This window comes from Balaenoptera borealis, assembly GCF_965194805.1.
Source record: "Balaenoptera borealis genome assembly, chromosome: 8".
NCBI lineage: Eukaryota > Metazoa > Chordata > Mammalia > Artiodactyla > Balaenopteridae > Balaenoptera > Balaenoptera borealis.
In genome coordinates this window covers 117202142-117221205 of record NC_138865.1, presented here as the reverse complement: position 1 = coordinate 117221205, position 19064 = coordinate 117202142, and the positions used below count along the sequence as shown (strand labels likewise).

The 19064-nt window shown below is 48.3% G+C and overlaps 1 protein-coding gene and 1 long non-coding RNA gene across 6 annotated transcripts in view; both read right to left on the bottom strand.

The window, feature by feature from the left end:
• ABL1 (ABL proto-oncogene 1, non-receptor tyrosine kinase) overlaps nt 1–19064 on the bottom strand; it is a gene marked incomplete at its 5' end in the record, with an annotated part of 132703 nt that overhangs the window by 4428 nt on the left and 109211 nt on the right. For 2 of the 5 annotated variants that reach the window (XM_082400719.1, XM_082400720.1), the window contains 7 exons: nt 1536–1700; nt 2045–2134; nt 3336–3488; nt 5603–5787; nt 7594–7771; nt 8430–8514; nt 16530–16802. In XM_082400719.1, the coding sequence (XP_082256845.1) occupies nt 1536–1700; nt 2045–2134; nt 3336–3488; nt 5603–5787; nt 7594–7771; nt 8430–8514; nt 16530–16802 (1129 nt within the window). Of the gene's footprint in view, nt 1–732; nt 1277–1535; nt 1804–2044; nt 2135–3335; nt 3489–5602; nt 5788–7593; nt 7772–8429; nt 8515–16529; nt 16803–19064 lie in introns of those variants that run through there. The other 3 variants (XM_082400721.1, XM_082400722.1, XM_082400723.1) reach the window with 3 other exon arrangements.
• LOC309632877 lies at nt 11423–16520 on the bottom strand. The gene is made up of 2 exons (XR_014247105.1): nt 11733–16520; nt 11423–11570 (listed from the first exon to the last, which is right to left on the bottom strand). It is a non-coding gene; the product is annotated as an uncharacterized lncRNA (long non-coding RNA).

The following is a 19064-nucleotide window of genomic DNA, read 5'->3' as shown; positions in this document are numbered from 1 at the left end:
CTCCGAGGGCAGCTGCGAGCACGGGTGCCGTCAGCGCCCTGGAACTCAAAGCTGAGGGAGCGGGGACCTTTGTGAGAACACCAGGCGGCACACAGGGCTTCGAATCAGGGGAAGCCAAGGACCTCCCCAAACCTTCATCCAGCGGAAGAAGGTGAAGAAAGTGAAATTCTAATGAATTATGCACAGCTCCACTTCAGGGCTGAACAGCTAACTGACACTCTTGGCACACCATGAGATTACGTATCAAAACACCCCTCAGATGAATACTGATGGGCATAAATGAACACGATTGCTTATCAGTGGGCTTTCAATAAGCCGCAAGTTTTCATAGCAGCCTCTCCTCCCCACACTGTTCTGCGACCTGAAATCAGAACCACTAAGAGAAGGACGCAGGGGCCAGATTCTGGATAATTTACATGCTGTCAAAGCGGGGTGAGCAAGACGGTCCAAGGGCGCGCCAAGAACGCACTCTAATTTAGATTCATTTCTTATGTAAACCTTTCAAGGGTATATTTTTGCTATATTTTATAGTATACATGTCTGTGCAGTAGTACATACACATACCTATGTATAAGACCTGCACACTCAACTTTTTTTTTTTTTTAACATCTTTATTGGAGTATAATTGCTTTACGATGGTGTGTTAGTTTCTGCTTTATAACAAAGTGAATCAGTTATACATATACATATGTCCCCATCTCTCTTCCCTCTTGTGTCTCCCTCCCTCCCACCCTCAACTTTTTAAAATTAATATGGGTACATGATGAAAAAAAATTGGGAACCATGGGGTCTATAGATTCTGGCTGTGTCCTGTCCCTTCCCATTCACCCAGCGTGTGGTCCATCACAGCAACACCCAGAGGCCGGGCCCACCTCAGACACCTCCATTCAGTTGGTCTGCTGTAGAACCGAGGCTTCTGTATTTTTTCTTTTTCTTTTTTTTTTTTGTTGGGGGAACTGCTAAATCAGAACAGTCTCGCTTAGAGTTAAGCCTGGCCCATAGGAAGCACTGGATCAGTGTTTGCTAATGTTACTCCTGATAACTTCTTGAGAGCCCTTTCTCACCACTCCCACCGCCCTCGCTGGTCTAGGGAACAGCACCAGAAACAGATTCTTCTCAGAGGCCTCGAGGGGACACTGGCTCAGCTTTCCGCAGCCATCTCCCGGCCCCGTCAGTGCCAGTGAGTTTTTCGTATCAGTGCTTTCACAACGAGCTGCTCTTCGTGTGGTTCAATATTTTATTATTGCTGTATCTGCCGCAAGAGCAACCACAAATGCTGTGAATAATACGTGAAAAGGTGGGTTTGTTCTTAGTAGGTTTCATAAGCACCACTGCCTAAGCCAATGGCTCCTAAATGACGGGGCAGGGGGTTGCTGTAGGAAAAGGAGAACCTTCCTCTCTTCGAAGCTGGACCACTAACACGGGGTTTGCCTGTCTTTCTGTGCAGTTCCCACTCACTGCTTCCCATCTGCCTGCACTGGCTCTGAGGGTCGACTCCCCCAGGCCTCAGGCGGGTGCAGGTGGTGAGGACGTACCGGTCTCTCCTGGGCCCTTAGAGTGGGGCGTCTCGGGCACGTCGGGGGCGTCTTTGTGTTCGGCAGCTCTCCTGGAGGTTCTCGTCTTGGTGGGCAGCTCTGGGGCCTGCAGCAGAGTACCTGCAACCCCTCGCATGCCTTTCTTCCCCAATTCCTTTTCCACTTCTAAGAACCACCAAAAAAATCAACAACAAAACCAGCAGTCATCAGTAACGACGTCATTTTGGTATGTTGGTTTTCTTTTTCTTTTTAAGACAAGAGTAGTCATCTATACACAGTTACAGAAAAGAGATACACATCCTGAGGAAATAGTACTTGAGTAGTTTTCAGAACCCTGGCTGCAAGAGACAGAGGGCCACCCCCCGCCCAGCTTTCTGGTCTCAGGTAAGCCGCTGGCCCATGCACTCTAGCAGGAAGTGGACTGAAGGACTGGGCTGGGTCCCACACGGCCGTCCCTCCCATCCCAACCCCTCTCCCCACTGCAGGCACCCCAAGGACCAGCACTTTACCATCTGATATGCTGGATTCCTGGAACATTGTTTCAAAGGCTTGGTGGATTTCAGCGAAGGAGGGCCGGTCAGAGGGGTTCCACTGCCAACCTGGACAGATGAGACCCAAGTCAGACTACCCATGAGGCCTTGCTAAAAAGCAGGGGACGAGAAATTCTCAAGGAAAAGCCTGGAAATTAAAGCAGCGTTCCAATCCTGCTAACCGCCTTTTGCTATGACAAGTTAAAGTGACGAATGTCACTGTGCCCTGTTGCAGACATTCAGAATTTGGGAAGACTTTAGATACTGGCAGGAATATGGATTATAAAATCCCAGAGACACGCTGACATCAACAACTACGTTTACAAATATATTCTTCCCAACCTGCCTCCAGCAAATGCAGAAAATTACTCAACCAAGTAGCCTGCTTCCTATCTCACCCTTACTTCATGGTTATCAAAGTCCGAATTCCTCATCAGTAAAGACGTGCTAATTAAAACAAGATTAAAATGAGGATTAAGGACTGACTGACAAGCCCAGTGTAGGTGAGGACGTAGGGTCCCTCTCACATGTTTCTGGTGAGAATATAAATTCATATAGACTTTTTGGGAAAACAATTTGAGAAAATCTATCAAAACTTAAAATGCACATGGCTCTCTGAACCAACAGTTCAACTTCTATAAGTACTAGCATAACGCACAGAGGTATGTATGTATGAGGGTGCTGGTTCCTGTCTTGTTTATAATGGCAAAAAACAAACAAATGTTCATCAAAAGAGGACTGGATGAATGAATAAATCATGTAATAGATGCCAGGCAGCTATATAAAGAAAGACACGAGGCGAGAAAGCAGGAGAGAGAGCGAGACAGAGAAAGAGCACAAGCTCTGAATTACAGACATGGAAAGACATGCCTGTTACGCTAAGTGCAAAAAAAAAAAAAAAAAAGTTGAGGGAATACATTTTTATACATATATATAAAAAAAGAGTGGATAAAAGTCACCTGGAATATTTACCTACTATACCAGAAATTTGTATTTATTAAGAAACCCAGGTTTGGTATCTATCAATCTCATTTTTGCATTAAAAACAAACAAAAAACACTCACACATAAAATACTATGCGTAAATAAAGGCATACTGAAAAAAGTGGAAAAAAAATAGGTAGCAAACTGTTACATTAGTTGCTTCTGAAGAAAGGGAATGAAGAGAGGAAACGGGATACTTCGATTTTTTTACTTTACATATATCCTCCTGCCCTGGGTATATGTAAAGTGCCCACAGAGACTTCTAGAACTGGCAGGGGAAGGCTCACATGCTCGCATGAGTTCGTAGACCTTCTCCGGGCAGCCTTCCGGGCGCTCCATGCGATAGTCTTTCTCTAGGAGTTCATACACCTGGGACAAGTCAATTCCTGGGTAAGGTGACATGCCGTAGGTAGCAATTTCCCAAAGCAACACTCCAAATGCTAAAAGAAAAAAGAAAGAGCAGGATCGTTCAAGATGTGTAAGATTTAACTACACTGCATTTAAAACTGGTTAACTGTGCAGCAGACATCAGAAGTTACACCCTCAGAAGCAGGCCAGACACTGACATTTCACCCGGCTCTTAATTACCAACAGCCCCGGATAGAACAGGACGGAATGAGGCTTTCCGTTTACGCACTCCCACCGACTAAAACAGAAGGAGAGAAGGGGCCTGGGTTGAGCAGCCCCTCCAGGGTCTTTTAGGTAGCCTAGCCATCTTGTTGGGAGACGTGCTGGAAGGAACCTAGGACTGAAACTGAGGGGGCCATTACTACTCATGGCTCTGTGAGCAACTAGCCATGTGCCTAGGACAGGTCACCTCTCCTTTCTGGGTACATGAGATTATCTCCAAGGGCCCTTCCAACTCCAAAAATTTCATTAAAATCTTACAGAATCGCTGAAATTCCAGGTCCCATTGAGGAACCAGAACTCCTTGGAGAAACAGGTGATTCAGGTCTGGGGCAGAGAATGAACCTGGAATAGTTTATCATTCCAGATAGCAGAGATGCTACAGAAGACTATAGGGTTTTGTCAAAAGGACCAGGAACAATTTGAAGAACCCACTGGCCAAAGATGAGACAATCTGAATATCAATTAAAAAAATAACTGCAGTGGATTAGTCAATAATATACTCAAATATATTTCAATCCAAGAGCTTATAATAATATCACAAAAGAAAAACAACAAAAACCTGGTCACCATTGGAGGGTATTAAGAAACCAATTTGTTATCGTGGAAACCGGTAAATAAAGGCAAGGAAACAAACATTTATCCTATCTTTCCTGTATGAACTGTGCCTCTACTATAACCAAACAGGGGAGACGAAGTTTCTTCTTATAGAAGTATTGAGCTAATAAATGCATAAGGAATGAGAATTAGAGAATTATCATTTGGCAACCCCTAATAAATCAGCAGATCTAGACAAACAGAGAAAATCAAGAATTATGGGCCTACTGATGAAAATGTACACCCCTTCCTATGAAGTACTCTTACTAAAAGAAAAACAAGTCAAACTCGAATGTGATCAAGCTGTCTCGATCCAAATACCCATTATCTAGGGAGAGTGAAGACCGAAGAACATGATAACTCTCACCACAGGGGTACAGTGAGCAGAATCCAGAGTGTGGGAGACTTTAAAGGACAAATGACGGGATTTCTTCAACAAATAACTAGCAAGGGACGCAGAGGGATAAAGAAGGAATTTTACACATTAGAGGAGACCTAAGGGCCACTGTCAACTAATAGCACTGTGAGATTCGTATTTCCATCCCAATTCAAACATATTGTTAAAAAAAAAAAAAAAAAGCAAAAAAAACATGACTTTTATGATTTCATTGGAAATTTGAACACTGACTAGATATTTGATAATATTCAGAAATTAATCTCAACTTGTGGTTATACAAATAAAAAATTCATCTTTAAGAGAGTTATGTGAAATATTCCTGGACAAGATATTATGCTGTCTGGGATCTGCTTTGAAATAACAAGGATCGGGCGGGTGGGCAGGTGTACAGGATGAGAGGTGCCATGAGGTGATGACGGCAAAGCTGGGTGATGGGTGCCGGGGGCGCATTAGGCAACTCCGTCTTCTTTAGGGTATGCTTACAATTGGCATAATAAAAAGTTCTTTTCAAAAAAGTAAAAATAAAATACTGTCACACTTCAGAGGCTTCAGAGGGTAATATTCTATCTGAATCCCAAACCAAACTATACAGCATTCTCTCCACAGAGGAAGACTCTGGGTGCCCGCAGGGTGGGCCAGCTGCCCCTGCAAACCTAGGCAGCAAACTAAGAGTGAAGACATAAAGCTGGGGAGTGGGGAAAAACAGTTAATCTGAATTATTCTGGAAGAAAAAAGCTCACTTTTACTTCATTGTGGACAGAAAACAGGGGAGAAAAGATTTTAAAATGAAAAAGAAGTAAGAAAGAGAATTAAGTAGTGAAAAAGAAATGAAAGAGCAAGAAAGAGGAAGTGAAAAAGCAAGGAGAGGAAGAAAACCAGGGAAACAGCCCCACCCTGCACGGGCGAGGACAAAACCGGAGCAGCAGCCCTTACCCCAGACATCCGACTTGATGGAGAACTTGTTGTAGGCCAGGCTTTCGGGTGCCGTCCACTTGATCGGGAACTTGGCCCCGGCGTGGGCTGTGTAGGTGTCCCCTGTCATTAACCTGCTCAGGCCGAAATCAGCCACCTTCACCAAGTGGTTTTCCCCTACCAGGCAGTTGCGGGCAGCAAGATCTCTGGGGAAGGAAAAAGTTAATCTGTGAGAGTTCCCAGCTAGCTTTCCAGCTTCACAAGTCCACCGCCGTCGTCTATAAAGGTGCAATACCGACAATGGGAAAATGGAGTCCGGGCCCCCTGGGGGGCAGCGCCCGTCCCTCAGCACCCACCGTGCTCCCACACGTCGAGGGTGGCACAGGGAGCAGGCTCCCTGGCCCCGTGACCTGGAGCAAGTTAACCACCCTCGGATTCAGTTATGCCAGCCATAAAATGGAGATGATAATGACGGCGCTTACTTCTTAGGGTGGTTGTGAGTGGTAGTGAATTAATAGGTAAAGCACTTCCACCGATGCCTGGAGAAGTGTCATCTAAGCGTCTGTTGAGTTATTACTGCTCTGTGCCAGGCACGGGGCACAAACGCATAGGCCAGGCCTCGATCTCGAGAAACTTGCATCAGACTGAGCCTCGCTTGTCCTATTCAGACTTGATAGGACAAAATTTTAAAAAAAGCCCACGACATCCTTTACCCAAATGTATTTCCCACTGTCCTATTTCTTCCTGATGCTTATCCAAATGCATCCTATAAATTCTCTCCTGTGTAATCAGCTTCCTCTCGCCTCCTGATTCTCCCTGGCAAGTAGGAGTCTAATCTTTGGTTCACGGACATTAACCATGAAATCGCAAGGCAAATGAGGGATGAGAAGACGCACCAGCTTAAGGCGATGGCTGCGTAAGATAGCCTGGTCATCAGCGATCAGAGGGGAAGGAAATACAGGAGAGTTGTGCCTGATAGGAGTTTGGTAAAGCACTTTAAGTTTGCTTGAATGAAGAGACAACGAACCTAGCCGTGCAAGGCAAACCAGGAGTCACGAAATCTCAACCTGCAGCCTCAGAGGGTTCACTTTCTTGAGTGACAGGCGCATCTGAAGCAGGCTCGCATGGAGCAGAGAAAATCCGTCTTACAAGGAGCCGCCAGCATTTCACACATGCTACTCTTACTCCTCACTATGAAGTCTCATGTACAGGTTTCATACTTGAGTTAATTGGGTAGGAAAGGTCCCCATGGTGGCGGGGAGAACGTCTTGTGTAAAAGACTCTGGCAAAGCCCATCAGGCTCTGTCCTGCACAGGCCGTCACTTTGCTAGGAAGCCATTTCCACCAGCAAAGAATGCAAAGACCGGGATAATTGTGGCACACTTGAAGGTCAAAACACTCCAGGCTTTAAAGCAGCAAAGACGCTTAATTCAGAATGACGTATACACAATTCTGACACTCGTGGAAACATCCCTGAACCAGATGACAGCAAGTTAAGTGGAGAATGAAATGATAATGACGAGAAGGAAAAACACGTGGCACAGAAACAAAGCCCACACACGGCTGTTACTGAGCGCTTGTGTAAAAAGCAATGCCAACGGCTCCCAGGAAGAGGTCATAACTGATGAACCCCGGCCCTGGAGGAGCAATGAGCGCTCTACTCCAGAGGGAGCCGTGATGATTAGAAGGGGCGCCTTTTATAAACTTCATTCAATATTCCTCTTAGCCCAAAATGCTTCCGCAGTGAAATATTCAATACTTCTCAGGCTGGGGATTAAGCGCTCTGGCGGTCCAGGAGCCAGGCCGGGCTGAATTTAGTCCCGGATGCACACCCGAAGCCGGCGGCGTCAGGAACCTGGCGGCTGCCTTTGCTCCAAGGTCCGATGAGCTGCCAGCACTGAAGTGAGAGGCTGCGCCAGAAGACCTCGCAGGTTGGGGCTCTCTGTCGAAGGATGCCCGCGCCCCACGCGCGCCCCACAGACCCGTGGGGGGCAGCTTCGCCGGGCTCCTACCTGTGGATGAAGTTCTTCTTCTCCAGGTACTCCATGGCCGACGAGATCTGAGTGGCCATGTACAGCAGCACCACGGCGTCCACCTCCTGCCGATTACACTCCCTCAGGTAATCCAGCAGGTTCCCATAGGTCATGAACTCAGTGATTATGTAGAACGGGGGCTCCCGGGTGCAGACCCCTGCCAACGAGACAAGGCTTCAGGGTGCTGCCCTGCTCCCGACTGAACACATATCACAAAAGACGAGCCCTGAAGAACAAGGCTTCCGAAACGGATTCGGACTCTGCCCCTGCGTCCTGGGCCCAAGTTCTAAGATGGTTCCATGCACTTGTGGGTTGAGATTATGTTCCTGTGGGAGGGACGTGGCCCCGCTCTTTCCTTCCTCTCAAGCCAATGAACTTCAACAGGAAGAGGCTGCCACTGAGTTCATAAGCAAAGGCTGGGCCACATCAGACAAACTAAATCACTGTTAGTTTAAGGCCCGCCGCCCACCCCCGACCCTCCCCGCAACTGGATATGTCTACATACAGAATCACTTCCATGAAGGAACTCTTGAAATTCTTAGGTTTCAGATGCCAATTTGCATCTGACTGCTTTTGGGTATCAATTTAAAGTAATAACATTCTCCCTCACTCGCGTGGGCACACGGACGGACACATACACACACACCTCCCTCCCACACAGGCCTCCTTTTACCAAGGGCTGGATGCTGGTGGGGGACAGATGTACAAATCGGAAACCTCAATGCAGTGAGCCACCCACCTCTTCTCTAATAGCACCTGTATCACCCCAGAGGGTCTAATTAAAAGGCCCTCTCTCCAGAGCTCCACACACTCACCGAGTAACTGTACTAAATTGGGGTGCTTGATCTCTTTCATTACTGCGGCCTCTTTCAAGAACTCTTCCACCTCCATGGTATCCTCCTGCAGGAAAAAAAAGAAGTGATGACATTATCTCAGCAAGGAAAGTGTTGAAGTGGGGGAAGTACGACCCGAATGGTTAATACAAACTGGAGCTTCCACGAACAATCACCCAGGTCCACCAGTCTCAACCACGACATCGCTCTGGACAGGTTCCAAGGTGGCCCGATCATCACCCCAACGGCAGGAAGAATTGTCCACTTCGGTGCTGAGCTTTGGAACTCTCACCCTGAGCACTACGTCAAGGCTGGCTGAATATGCTGGTGACTCGCCCTGGTGGCTCTATGCAGACTATCCTTGTTTCCATCACCCGTGGAGTTTGTGGGGAGCAAGGGAGATGTGTACAGGCAAATACCACAAACTTGGTGCCACTTCCCTAAAGAACAGCTGGCTTCCAAGGCCTCCCAAAATGCTTAATATAAAAAAAAAGAAAAATCACTTGAAGAATCCGAAATGTACTTGATTTAAGAGAAGAGACCTTGATGACACAAAAAGATGTATAGCACTACCAAAGAACGATGCCTCAAGATATGGCAGAAAGAGAGGATGTTGAACTGCTTAAGAATGCGGTCTCACGGGGCTCTCAATGAAGCAATCACCACTACCTGTCAGGTCAGTTACTCACAGATTCTAAAGTAACCTTCACTAGCAGCTCCCCTAACAACGGCTTCACAAGTATCATCAGTACACATCGCGTTTTAGGCAAGTTCACAGTATTTAAATGCCAACGGGAGACAAAGGTATCAGCAAATGCCCAGAGCAAATGTGATAATGTTTCTGCATTTCCTCACGTATCAGTCTGGAGTGCCGTTGTCGGCTCTGTTTTCAGGAGCCTGGCTGTGGGTTTACGTCCGGTAAACCTCTTTTTGACTTGAAGAACCCACTGTCCTCTCAACTGACCATCAAAGCAAGAAGCAGGTGGGTGATACATGACACAGTCTGTTGCTATAAAAACCAGCAAGGGAAGCAGGACCCCACCCTCCAAGTTGCAACATGGAGTCTGAGTCTGTCCGAAGAGCAAGACTGCATGGGAGATAGGGAGAGAGCTTCTAGAAAACCAGATTCCCCAAGAGAAGCTTTACCAACTGTACTTTAAATGTGGAGCTTTATTTACACCGTACCTGCCCCTTCGGGAAACAAAGAGCTAAAGTGTCCTACTCACTGTGGCTAGCCGGTTCCTACCCTGGCACGTGGGGAAGACTGCCAGAGGATGGGTCACCCTTTACTTAGTGCTGTCTTGCTTTGGTCAATCGTGTTTACAAGCGAAGCATGACCAGTGGGGAGATGTGTCAGCCCACTATCACTTGGCTTAGGGCTCGATGGGGCTGAAACTTAGACACAGTTTACCGCTCTTTAAAAATGGTGTGCTGCTCCTAATGTCAGTTAAACATCCTGGGTAGTCTCTGTGTCGAGCTGCATGGGTGGGAGAAGAACACGTCCCCGCCACCACCTCACTGGCTGCTTAATTCTCCGGAGTCCTCCCTGCCCCTGAACATGCTCAGCAGACCATACCGTTTCTGGCGTGGAGTGCTCTGATCTACCAGGGTGACGCGCTACTGCCGTCAACGGCTGCAGAGCCAAGTGCCTGCCAGAACTAGGGGATTCAGTGCTGCTCACGTAAGGACCAGGGCCTTTAAGAATCTTGCTCAGCCAACAGTATGTTCAAAAAGTAGCTCTCAAATGAAGCTCTCTAGGTTTAAAGCACCACATAATGAACCTCGCACAGTGAAATCATTTCCGATAGAACACTGCTCTTATAGCTACTGACTCTTTTCTACAAGAACCATGTTCTAGGTCTTGAGAGGCACGGACATGAAAAAGGAACACTATGGCTTTCAAAGGCATCCCTCTTCTGCCTTTCTCTCTTCATTCTCACACACACACACACAAACACACACACACACACACACACACACACACACGAACCACACGCACATGATGTGTGGACAGTATAAATAATTCCTTGTTTTTTCTTTCAGGACAATCAGTGTGAACTTGTCTCCCCCTGCTGGAATCAGACCTGGTTCAATTTATAATTTAAACTACTAACAGCATCCTACATTTCTAGCTGTGTTAAACTGGAAATATCCCTGATGCTATCCCTGTTATATTCCTTTGCTTTTATTTTAAAAATTTCCATCATCTTTTTGAAGAGGATTCTTCCATTTACATAGTAAAATAAAAGTAATTCCGGGGCTTCCCTGGTGGCACAGTGGTTGAGAATCTGCCTGCCAATGCAGGGGACACGGGTTCGAGCCCTGGTCTGGGAAGATCCCACATGCCGCAGAGCAACTAGGCCCGTGAGCCACAATTGCTGAGCCTGCGCGTCTGGAGCCTGTGCTCCGCAACAAGAGAGGCCGCAATAGTGAGAGGCCCGCGCACCGCGATGAAGAGTGGCCCCCACTTGCCACAACTAGAGAAAGCCCTCGCACAGAAACGAAGACCCAACACAGCCAAAAATATATAAATAAATAAATTAAATTTTTTTAAAAAAAGGTAATTCCGAATGATTAGGGCAAAGGCAACACTCTGAATAAAAGCTGTGAATTTCAGTCTTGTCTGTCAAGGAGGGAGTTGGGTCAACTGCCCCCTCTTCATGAGGATTGACTCGCCTGGCCAGGTGTGGACAAATGCTTTGGCTGGCACAGAGGTTAAGAGGGTGATTGAGAGTTACACCGACCAAGCTCTGCTGCTGTGTAACCACGGTAAGTTACCTACATAATAGATAACAGATTATCTCTGAGCTTGTCTTCTCATCTACCAAATGGAGAGAACGGCAGTATCTGCCTCGTGCACAAAGGGTGCCGAGTGCAGTGCCCGGAACACGGTCAGCACCCGCTCGGTGGGACTCGCTTTTATTACTATTAACACAGTTGATCTCTACTCCTGAGACGCAGACTAAACATATTGCTTGTATGGAAGACAGGCTGGTTCTTTAATTAACGCTGGCTTTTTGGTCTTTCTCAAAGATACATTCTTCCAGACTCAACATCTCACAGGTGTTTTCTAACCAGCTTCGTCCCTTTTGCTCACTGGCCTCATCCCCAAGAGTAGGAATTCTACAGCATAAAAAAGAACACTATTTTTAAACACAGCTCAGCGCCCCGCTGCTGCTGCACAGCTTTTAGAGCTCTCCATGCCTCCTCTCAGCAGGGACCCCTGGCCGCAGTGCTGGGCTCGTGTCTAAGACAGATCAGTTTCCACATGTTTCCGGTTCTTACCCGATGTCAGGGGAGCAAGGTTACAAGCACAGCGAAGTGCCACCCTGCACCTATCAGCTCGACCAGGGTCCACGCGCTGGAGAGACGGGGCAGTTTCTGAGCTAGACCGAGGAAGGCGGATGCTTCGCAAACCAGGTGGGGGACTTGAAGCTCAAGTGAAAAGTCCACAGGAAACAATCTCACAGAGGAGCCCCCATGACTCTGGTCCCCCAGTACTGCGGCCGTATCTAGCTCCATGGCCAGAAGGGAAGCCGCTGCCCGAGCGACTGCGACATGGCAGTCAGTGGCCTCTCTCCCCAGCGCACAGCCCCCGTCCCGCCGTGAAGTGAGAGCCGCCGCGTGCGACGGCCCAGTGTTCACGCTGTCCTGGAGCCCTTATTTCCTGCGGGGGAAAATAACAAACATAAAACCCAAACCAAAACATACTGTGTTGGTGAGGGTAGGGAAAAGAGGCACTTCCTCCGCACCAGTGGTGGAGCGCAAATTGGTACGAGCGCTTTGATCCAGCAGTTCTACTCGGAGGAGCTGACCTAACAGGACACTCTCCCACGTGCACAAACAACGAGAATCCCTGTGCACTGTTTGTAACAGCAAAGTAGTGGAAAGAAGACAAATGTCTACTGAAGGCTGGTGAGATATTAAAATATATCCATACAAAAACAAGACCACCTTACACGTACTGTCAAGGAATATCTGCCAAGACACATTAAGTAAACAACAGAGGGTACAGAGCAGCAGTGTCTATAGCACACTGCCATATGCTTAAGAAAGATACGTGCATGTGGACTGTTTCTGGAAAGACACCAAAATCAAGGGTAGAGGAAACTATCTGTATATATTACGTATTGGAAAAATAGGTAAAGAACTGAGTACAGTGCTAAGTTTTAACTTTTTTCAACAGTGTTAATTTCTGCTATTTTAGTAAATTTGTCAGCTAGCTTATGAGTCAATTTTAATAACACAATTAGATTAACAGTAGACCTTTCCAAATTCTATCACGTACACAACTGTTTCAAGAAAGAAAACAGACTTACAAACTTACTATACAGCTCATCTGAAACCTCGGGCTTCTTGTACTTGACAGTTCTCTTAGGCACATCCTACCTTTAACAAAGAGAGTACATGCCTACAACCTGCTGAAGAGTGTCAAAATTCAAACTAGCCAGTCCCCATCAGGGGGCCTTTGTTGTAATTCCAGTTTCCCATCCATAGGGGCCAACCGAGTGCTCCCTTTTTTTCTCTCCGGGTCTTCCTTTTGACCTGAAGGTACAGGGCCCAGTGGTGGATAAAAGTAGGGCCTCGCTCCCCCTGCTGGTTAAGGAGAGTCTGGTCTGTCCGCTGAGGGGCCCGCAATACCAAACACCCAGGACAAGGAGGTCCGGCACAAACAGGGGCTCAGTGGGAACTGGCTGAACAAACAAAAGCTTGGGCTAGAACTGCAAGGATTTCCCAAGTAGTCTTCAAGAGACAGGCAGATCGTAGCTATAGCCTGTGAGGGAAGTGAACGGGGGGGTTGGGGAAAAGGTGATTTTTAAAATGCATAACTGTGGTTTATGTATATTTTTCATGGTATATGAGGAATCAGAACCTGCGTAACAATTTAAAAAAAGACCTGGGCTTTGGAGCAGGATACCTGGGTTCAAATCCTGGCTCTGTCACTGCTAGCCATGTAACTAACGCTAGGTCGGTTACTTAACCTCTCTCTGCTTCAGTTTTCTCAACCTTACATGGTGGTAATATCAGTAGCCTTCTCTTAAGGTGGCTGGAAGGATTAAATGAGGTGCTCTGTGTAAAGCATAAGGCACTCAGACTCAGGCACGTAGTAAGAATCAATAAATGTTAGCCATCACTGCTATTTAGAACCCACTCAAACGCTCAATGTCTGTAGTGGAGATGAACGCCCCAGATGTTGATACTAATCTTATTTGCCAAGTGGGAAACATACTGTACAGATGTTTTTTGTGCAGGGTGGGGTGGAAGGAGGGATAATTTATTTAGCAGTTGCTCAGTACCTTATTTTGGGTTAATATACCTCTAGAAAATGACACAGTCCCTTGGGACTTCCCTGGTGGCACAGTGGTTAAGAATCCACCTGCCAATGCAGGGGACACGGGTTTGAGCCCTGGTCCGGGAAGATCCCACATGCCACCGAGCAACTAAGCCCGTGACCTATAACTACTGAGCCTGCGCTCTAGAGTCCTCGAGCCACAACTACTGAAGCCCACATGCCACTACTACTGAAGCCCGCATGCCTAGAGCCCATGCTCCACAGCAAGAGAAGCCACCACAATGAGAAGCCCGCGCACCGCAAGGAAGAGTAGCCCCTGCTCGCCGCAACTAGAGAAAGCCCACGCGCAGCAACGAAGACCCAACACAGACAAAAATAAATAAATAATTAAAAAAAAAAAAAAAGAACCACATTCACAAGTTAAAAAAAAAAAAAAAGAAGAAGAAAATGACACATTCCCTTTTCCCTAATTAGCTACCCCTTGGAGTGACTATTCACAGAAATCTATGCAACTATATTCTGTAATTTTTTTTATGAACTATGGGATCACAAGTTAATAAGGCTCTTAGGAAAAATCATTAAAAGTATAATAAAAAGCTTAATAACACATCATTAGAGAAGTATGTTCTAGAAGGCACCCACTTCCAGGTAATTCTGATGTATTGGTATAAAAAAAACCCACCGCTGAGCTCCAGGGGGTCCCTCCTCTAGAATCATCTTCTTCAGTTGTTCGGAAAATAATGGCACAGCATTAGCTACTGAGCTACAGTTTCCCCAAGTGCAAACTCTACCTCTTTTTAAAGTTTTCCAACAAGCCTTTCCTGGACTGCTATCTAGTGTATTTTGTGCTTTTACTCTTGTTTTGTTTTGGCAAATCCTGGCAAATGTGTGGGTAGCGCCTGAGCCTTTAACAGCTCTGCAAGCTGGCCAAGGCCCAGTTTCCCTGGGCCTGGTCTTCGGCCGCGTGCCGCCCTGGGACGCTGGAGCGCACGCCTCCCCGTGCCCTGGCCTGGGCTCCGGGAGGTGGGGCAATAGCTGTTCAGCTCATTCGAGGGCTCGCCAACATAGGCGTCCCTGAGAACAGCGAATCCGACCACCTTATTCCCGTGCATCAAACCCTTCAACACGCCCCACTGCCTCCGGAACAGCGTCCCAGCTCCTCAGCCGGGTTCAAGGCCTCTGCGACTCGGCGAGCCCTCTCTGCCCTCTACCTTCCTCTCCTGGCCCCGTTCCCTTGGCCAACTCCTGCTCGCCCCCTCACAACTCCCGTCCTGCTTTCTCCCTGCTGAGCAGAGCTCACCCGTCCCTCCTCTCATCTCCACGTGGTGCCACAGATCTGAGCTCGTGCCTCTAACACAGCCCTTGTCACACCACACCGCAATTACTGTCACACTTGCCTATTTCTCCTACTAACTAGACTACCACCAACCAGATGATTCTAAGCACCTAGACCAGCCTGAGGTGAAGAACTCTGTCCCATTCGCTTCCACGATCCCAGTGTCAAGTTCAGGGTCCGGCAAATAAAAGTGAGGAGTTTGATAAATGCTTATTAAGTTAAAGAAAATCCTATCTGGAAAATATCCAGGGGTCCTCGAAATACCCATGCCACCACCATTCCCCACCCCCCTCCCCAAGCGTCAGTCCTGCCCCAAGGACCAAGCTAAGGGGACACAGTCGACATGAAGGCCAGGAAGCCACCTTTGGTTTCTGGGACTAAAGAATGCAATCTTTTCTCTAAAGTGTCACTTCATATCAACCAGAAATCACAATTTCCATTTTACTGTGCCTTTGAGTGAGGGCAGCAGGGAAACGACCGAATCTGGAAAAGGCGGGCATTCTGGCTGCGTGCACCTGACCGACCTTCGAGAAGCACGCACACACTCGGGTTCATTTTTCCCAGTGGTGGGTGTTTCAGTTCTGCTTCTTTGTTAACAGCTGCAAAACGGGGCTCCCCCTCTCAATTTCTGTGCACGGGTCAACATAATGGGAGTTCATTTAAAGCAAGCGAAAGCCACACAGGGCAACACTAGGGGACACTCTCACCACAGCTAACCACATGGCTCACAGTTTGACGGAGGCGAGGCCTGCAAATTGAACTTCCTTCCCTTGGCTGGCCAACAACGCTAGAGACTACCAACGCCAGGCGTCAGTGGAGAGTGGAAGTCGCAGTCATCGACGGCGGGCAGGCAGTACCCGAGGCCCTGCGAAGCCCCCATGTCTCCTTGGTGCCTTCCTAGAGGAGGCAGCCCACACCTGTGCTTCCAGAAGTTTGGACACACGATTTGGGGAATGGGAACCTGCTAGAAACACCCAATGCACTTGCCTCTCAAATCCACCAACAAAAATCCACGGAAGAGTCAAACGCATTTTGGTTACATCTCCTACAACTCAGAGACCCGCCCCCCCCCCCCGCCCCCCTTCTCTTAACTCAGTAGGAAGCGATCCAAATGCCACACAAACAGAACGGAAACCCACGGCTTTAAAACACCCTTGCCATAGAATGAAAAAACTCCTCCAAATGACTAATCTTTTTACACCAAAAAACCCACAGCACTTCTCAGCTCTCGGCGTATGTGGAAACACACTGAGAATAAGAGAATGAGTCAACCCGCACACGGAAACACAGATGGCTCGAGCTGAAGAGCGAGGCCCCGGGCCGTGCGCACAGGCAGGCGTCGCTGCGCCCCAGCAGACAACAGGCCACCCTGAACTAAGGTGGTGCGCCACCTCGAGGCGCTGTGGGCAGCGAGGCTCTCGCCGGACGGACAGCCGGGTGGTCCCGGGCTTACCTTCAAGGTCTTCACGGCCACCGTCAGGCTGTACTTCTTCCACACGCCTTCGTACACCTCCCCGTACTGGCCTCCGCCCAGCTTGTGCTTCATGGTGATGTCCGTGCGCTCCATCTCCCACTTGTCGTAGTTGGGGGACACGCCGTAGACGGTGGGCTTGTTGCGCTTGGGGGCCGGGTAGTGGAGAGTGGTGATGAGCCCATCAGCCACGGTTGAGTGATGGTGAACCAGCTCGGCCAAAGTGCTGAAGCGGCTCTCTGAGGAGACGTAGAGCTGAGGAGACAGGGGCGGCCTTCAGCCACAGAGCGGCACACACTCAAGCAACTCCGGAGGCCAGCTCCGCTGAGCCTGAACTTAAAGCGCAGCAGAACCTCAGATAAACGGCTCTCCGCGCAGGGCCAAGTGTTCAGAAAATCACTTATGCTGTGTTTCTCCATGACCTCCTCCACCTGCCTCATTTTCACATGTCTGGTTCTCTGTAACCATTCTGAGCCCAGCGTAAATGTCCATGAAGTAGTCCCTGACCACCCAATGCAGAGTCATCACCCGGCACCAGTGAGTCATCGTATCACCTGTCTTACCTCTCCGCACTGTACTTACCACTAGCTCACAACTCCTTGTTTATCTGCCTGATTACCACTGCCTGTCTCCAGCTACTAGAATGTCAGCTTCATGAGAACAGAGCCCTAAGCTGTCTGCTTTTATCCTGTATCCCCAACGTCCAGCACAAGAAATGAGCACGTAACAGGTACTCAATAAATGTTGTTGATTAAATTAATAAAGAGTAGAACTTAATAAGCATTTGCTGGCTGGAAAAGAAAGTAATTTTTAATTATTACTACCTAAGACCTATAATTATATAGTCATCTAGAACTAAACAGTGATCAGAGATGAAAATCACTATAAAACATAAACCTCCTTCTCATTCCTGCTCCCTCGATTTGGGCTGAGTAAGAAGCATCAGAGGGCAAGACTTGCAAATCCCAGCAGTATGCCCACGTGGGATGCCCCCGCCCGCGCTCTCCCAGAACAGGGTGGGGACTGGGAGGGCCGCACAGACGCCGTACAGCCTCCTCCGGCACAGGGAAGTCAGGAGAAGGGATATGAGACGCAAGTGCACGTGAGTCTCTAACTGAGACCTACAGCGGGTGAGAACCCGTGCAGGGAGCCCCTCCCTGGGTCATTCGCGTCTGGACGCCGCGAAGGGGAGGGAGGCAGAGGTGCAGGCCGGCAGAGAGCAACAATGTGCATGGGGACAGCTATCTTTCTTCTCCTCTCTTTTTTGTTTGGTTCAGTGATGTAGTGAGGGGATATTTCCTTACCAAAACCAATTCACATTAAAATTCACATAGAACATCTGGACTCCAGGCACATAACTGAATCTGTTGGCTCACTAAGGGCAGCCGACGATTGCTGAAGGTGGAAAGGATACTAAGAATCACGACCAGGTGTTCAGCTAAGACGTGCCCAAACTGCAAAGACACGGGAAGGAGGAAACAGATTTGGGGCAGCGGTGATGCCCGAGGCCAGAGGGACAGAAAGGAACAGGATCACTCAGCTGTAGCTGTAATATCTTACTACTTAAAAAAAAGAAACAGGAAGAAAAAGCCTGAAACACATACGGCAGGGCCAAGGCCTTGGCTGTTGGCGATGGTAGGCTCCATTACCTTCTGCACGTTTGTAATGTTAGATAATAAAAATACTTCAGAAGAAGGAAATAACAACAAATATACAATCTGAGCCATCTATAAGTCTCAAGAGGGTAAACAGGAGTCTTTAACAGGAGATTTTTTTTTCCTTTTTTGCCTGGGGAGATGACAAACAAATTTTTAAAAATCATGCAAGCCAATGGCAAACTTTGGCTTAGAGGTTTATAATTTACAATCTTTTTGTAGCAATCCTACTAAAAATAAAATTCTGAGCAACCCAAGAATTGTCCAGAAAGATTCTGCAGCCCTGGGGACCTCGTCCCTCCGGAAGACGGTGCCTCTGAACGGCAGGACCCTTCAGGGTGAGGAGGCAGCCCGCCAGGAGGCCCTACTTTTAGACCTCAGAGCACCGAGGAGAAACCTCTAAGTGAACCACTCTAGGGAGCGGCCATGAGTCTCACTCAGGCCCCTGCACGTGCCGGGGGCTGGGTCGGGGTGGGGGGCAGAGGCGGGCACCGCTGAGCCTGCCCTTAGCTTAAGGCCCGCACACTGACAACACGGCCCTCTCCTCGGTGTTAGTCACCAATGCACGTGCAATTCACAAAGATGATGGAGTGGGGGATGCGGGGAGGGTTCCAAATCCTCGCCCCTCTCTGGAGAAGTCAGCTGTCCAACTGCTTCACTCCAGGCTGCAAACGCTCCAAGCCCTCTTCTCTCTGGCTACTCAGCTGGTGGGCACTTTTCCTACCAAGGAGGGAGGGACGAGAGGAGAGAAAACGCACTCCAAGAAGGCACCCCCTGGAGCCACAGCACCCCTCCCGCCTCGGAAATCACTGGCACAGTACACGCAGAAGAGCCTGTTTCACTTGCTGGGCTCCTGGGGCAG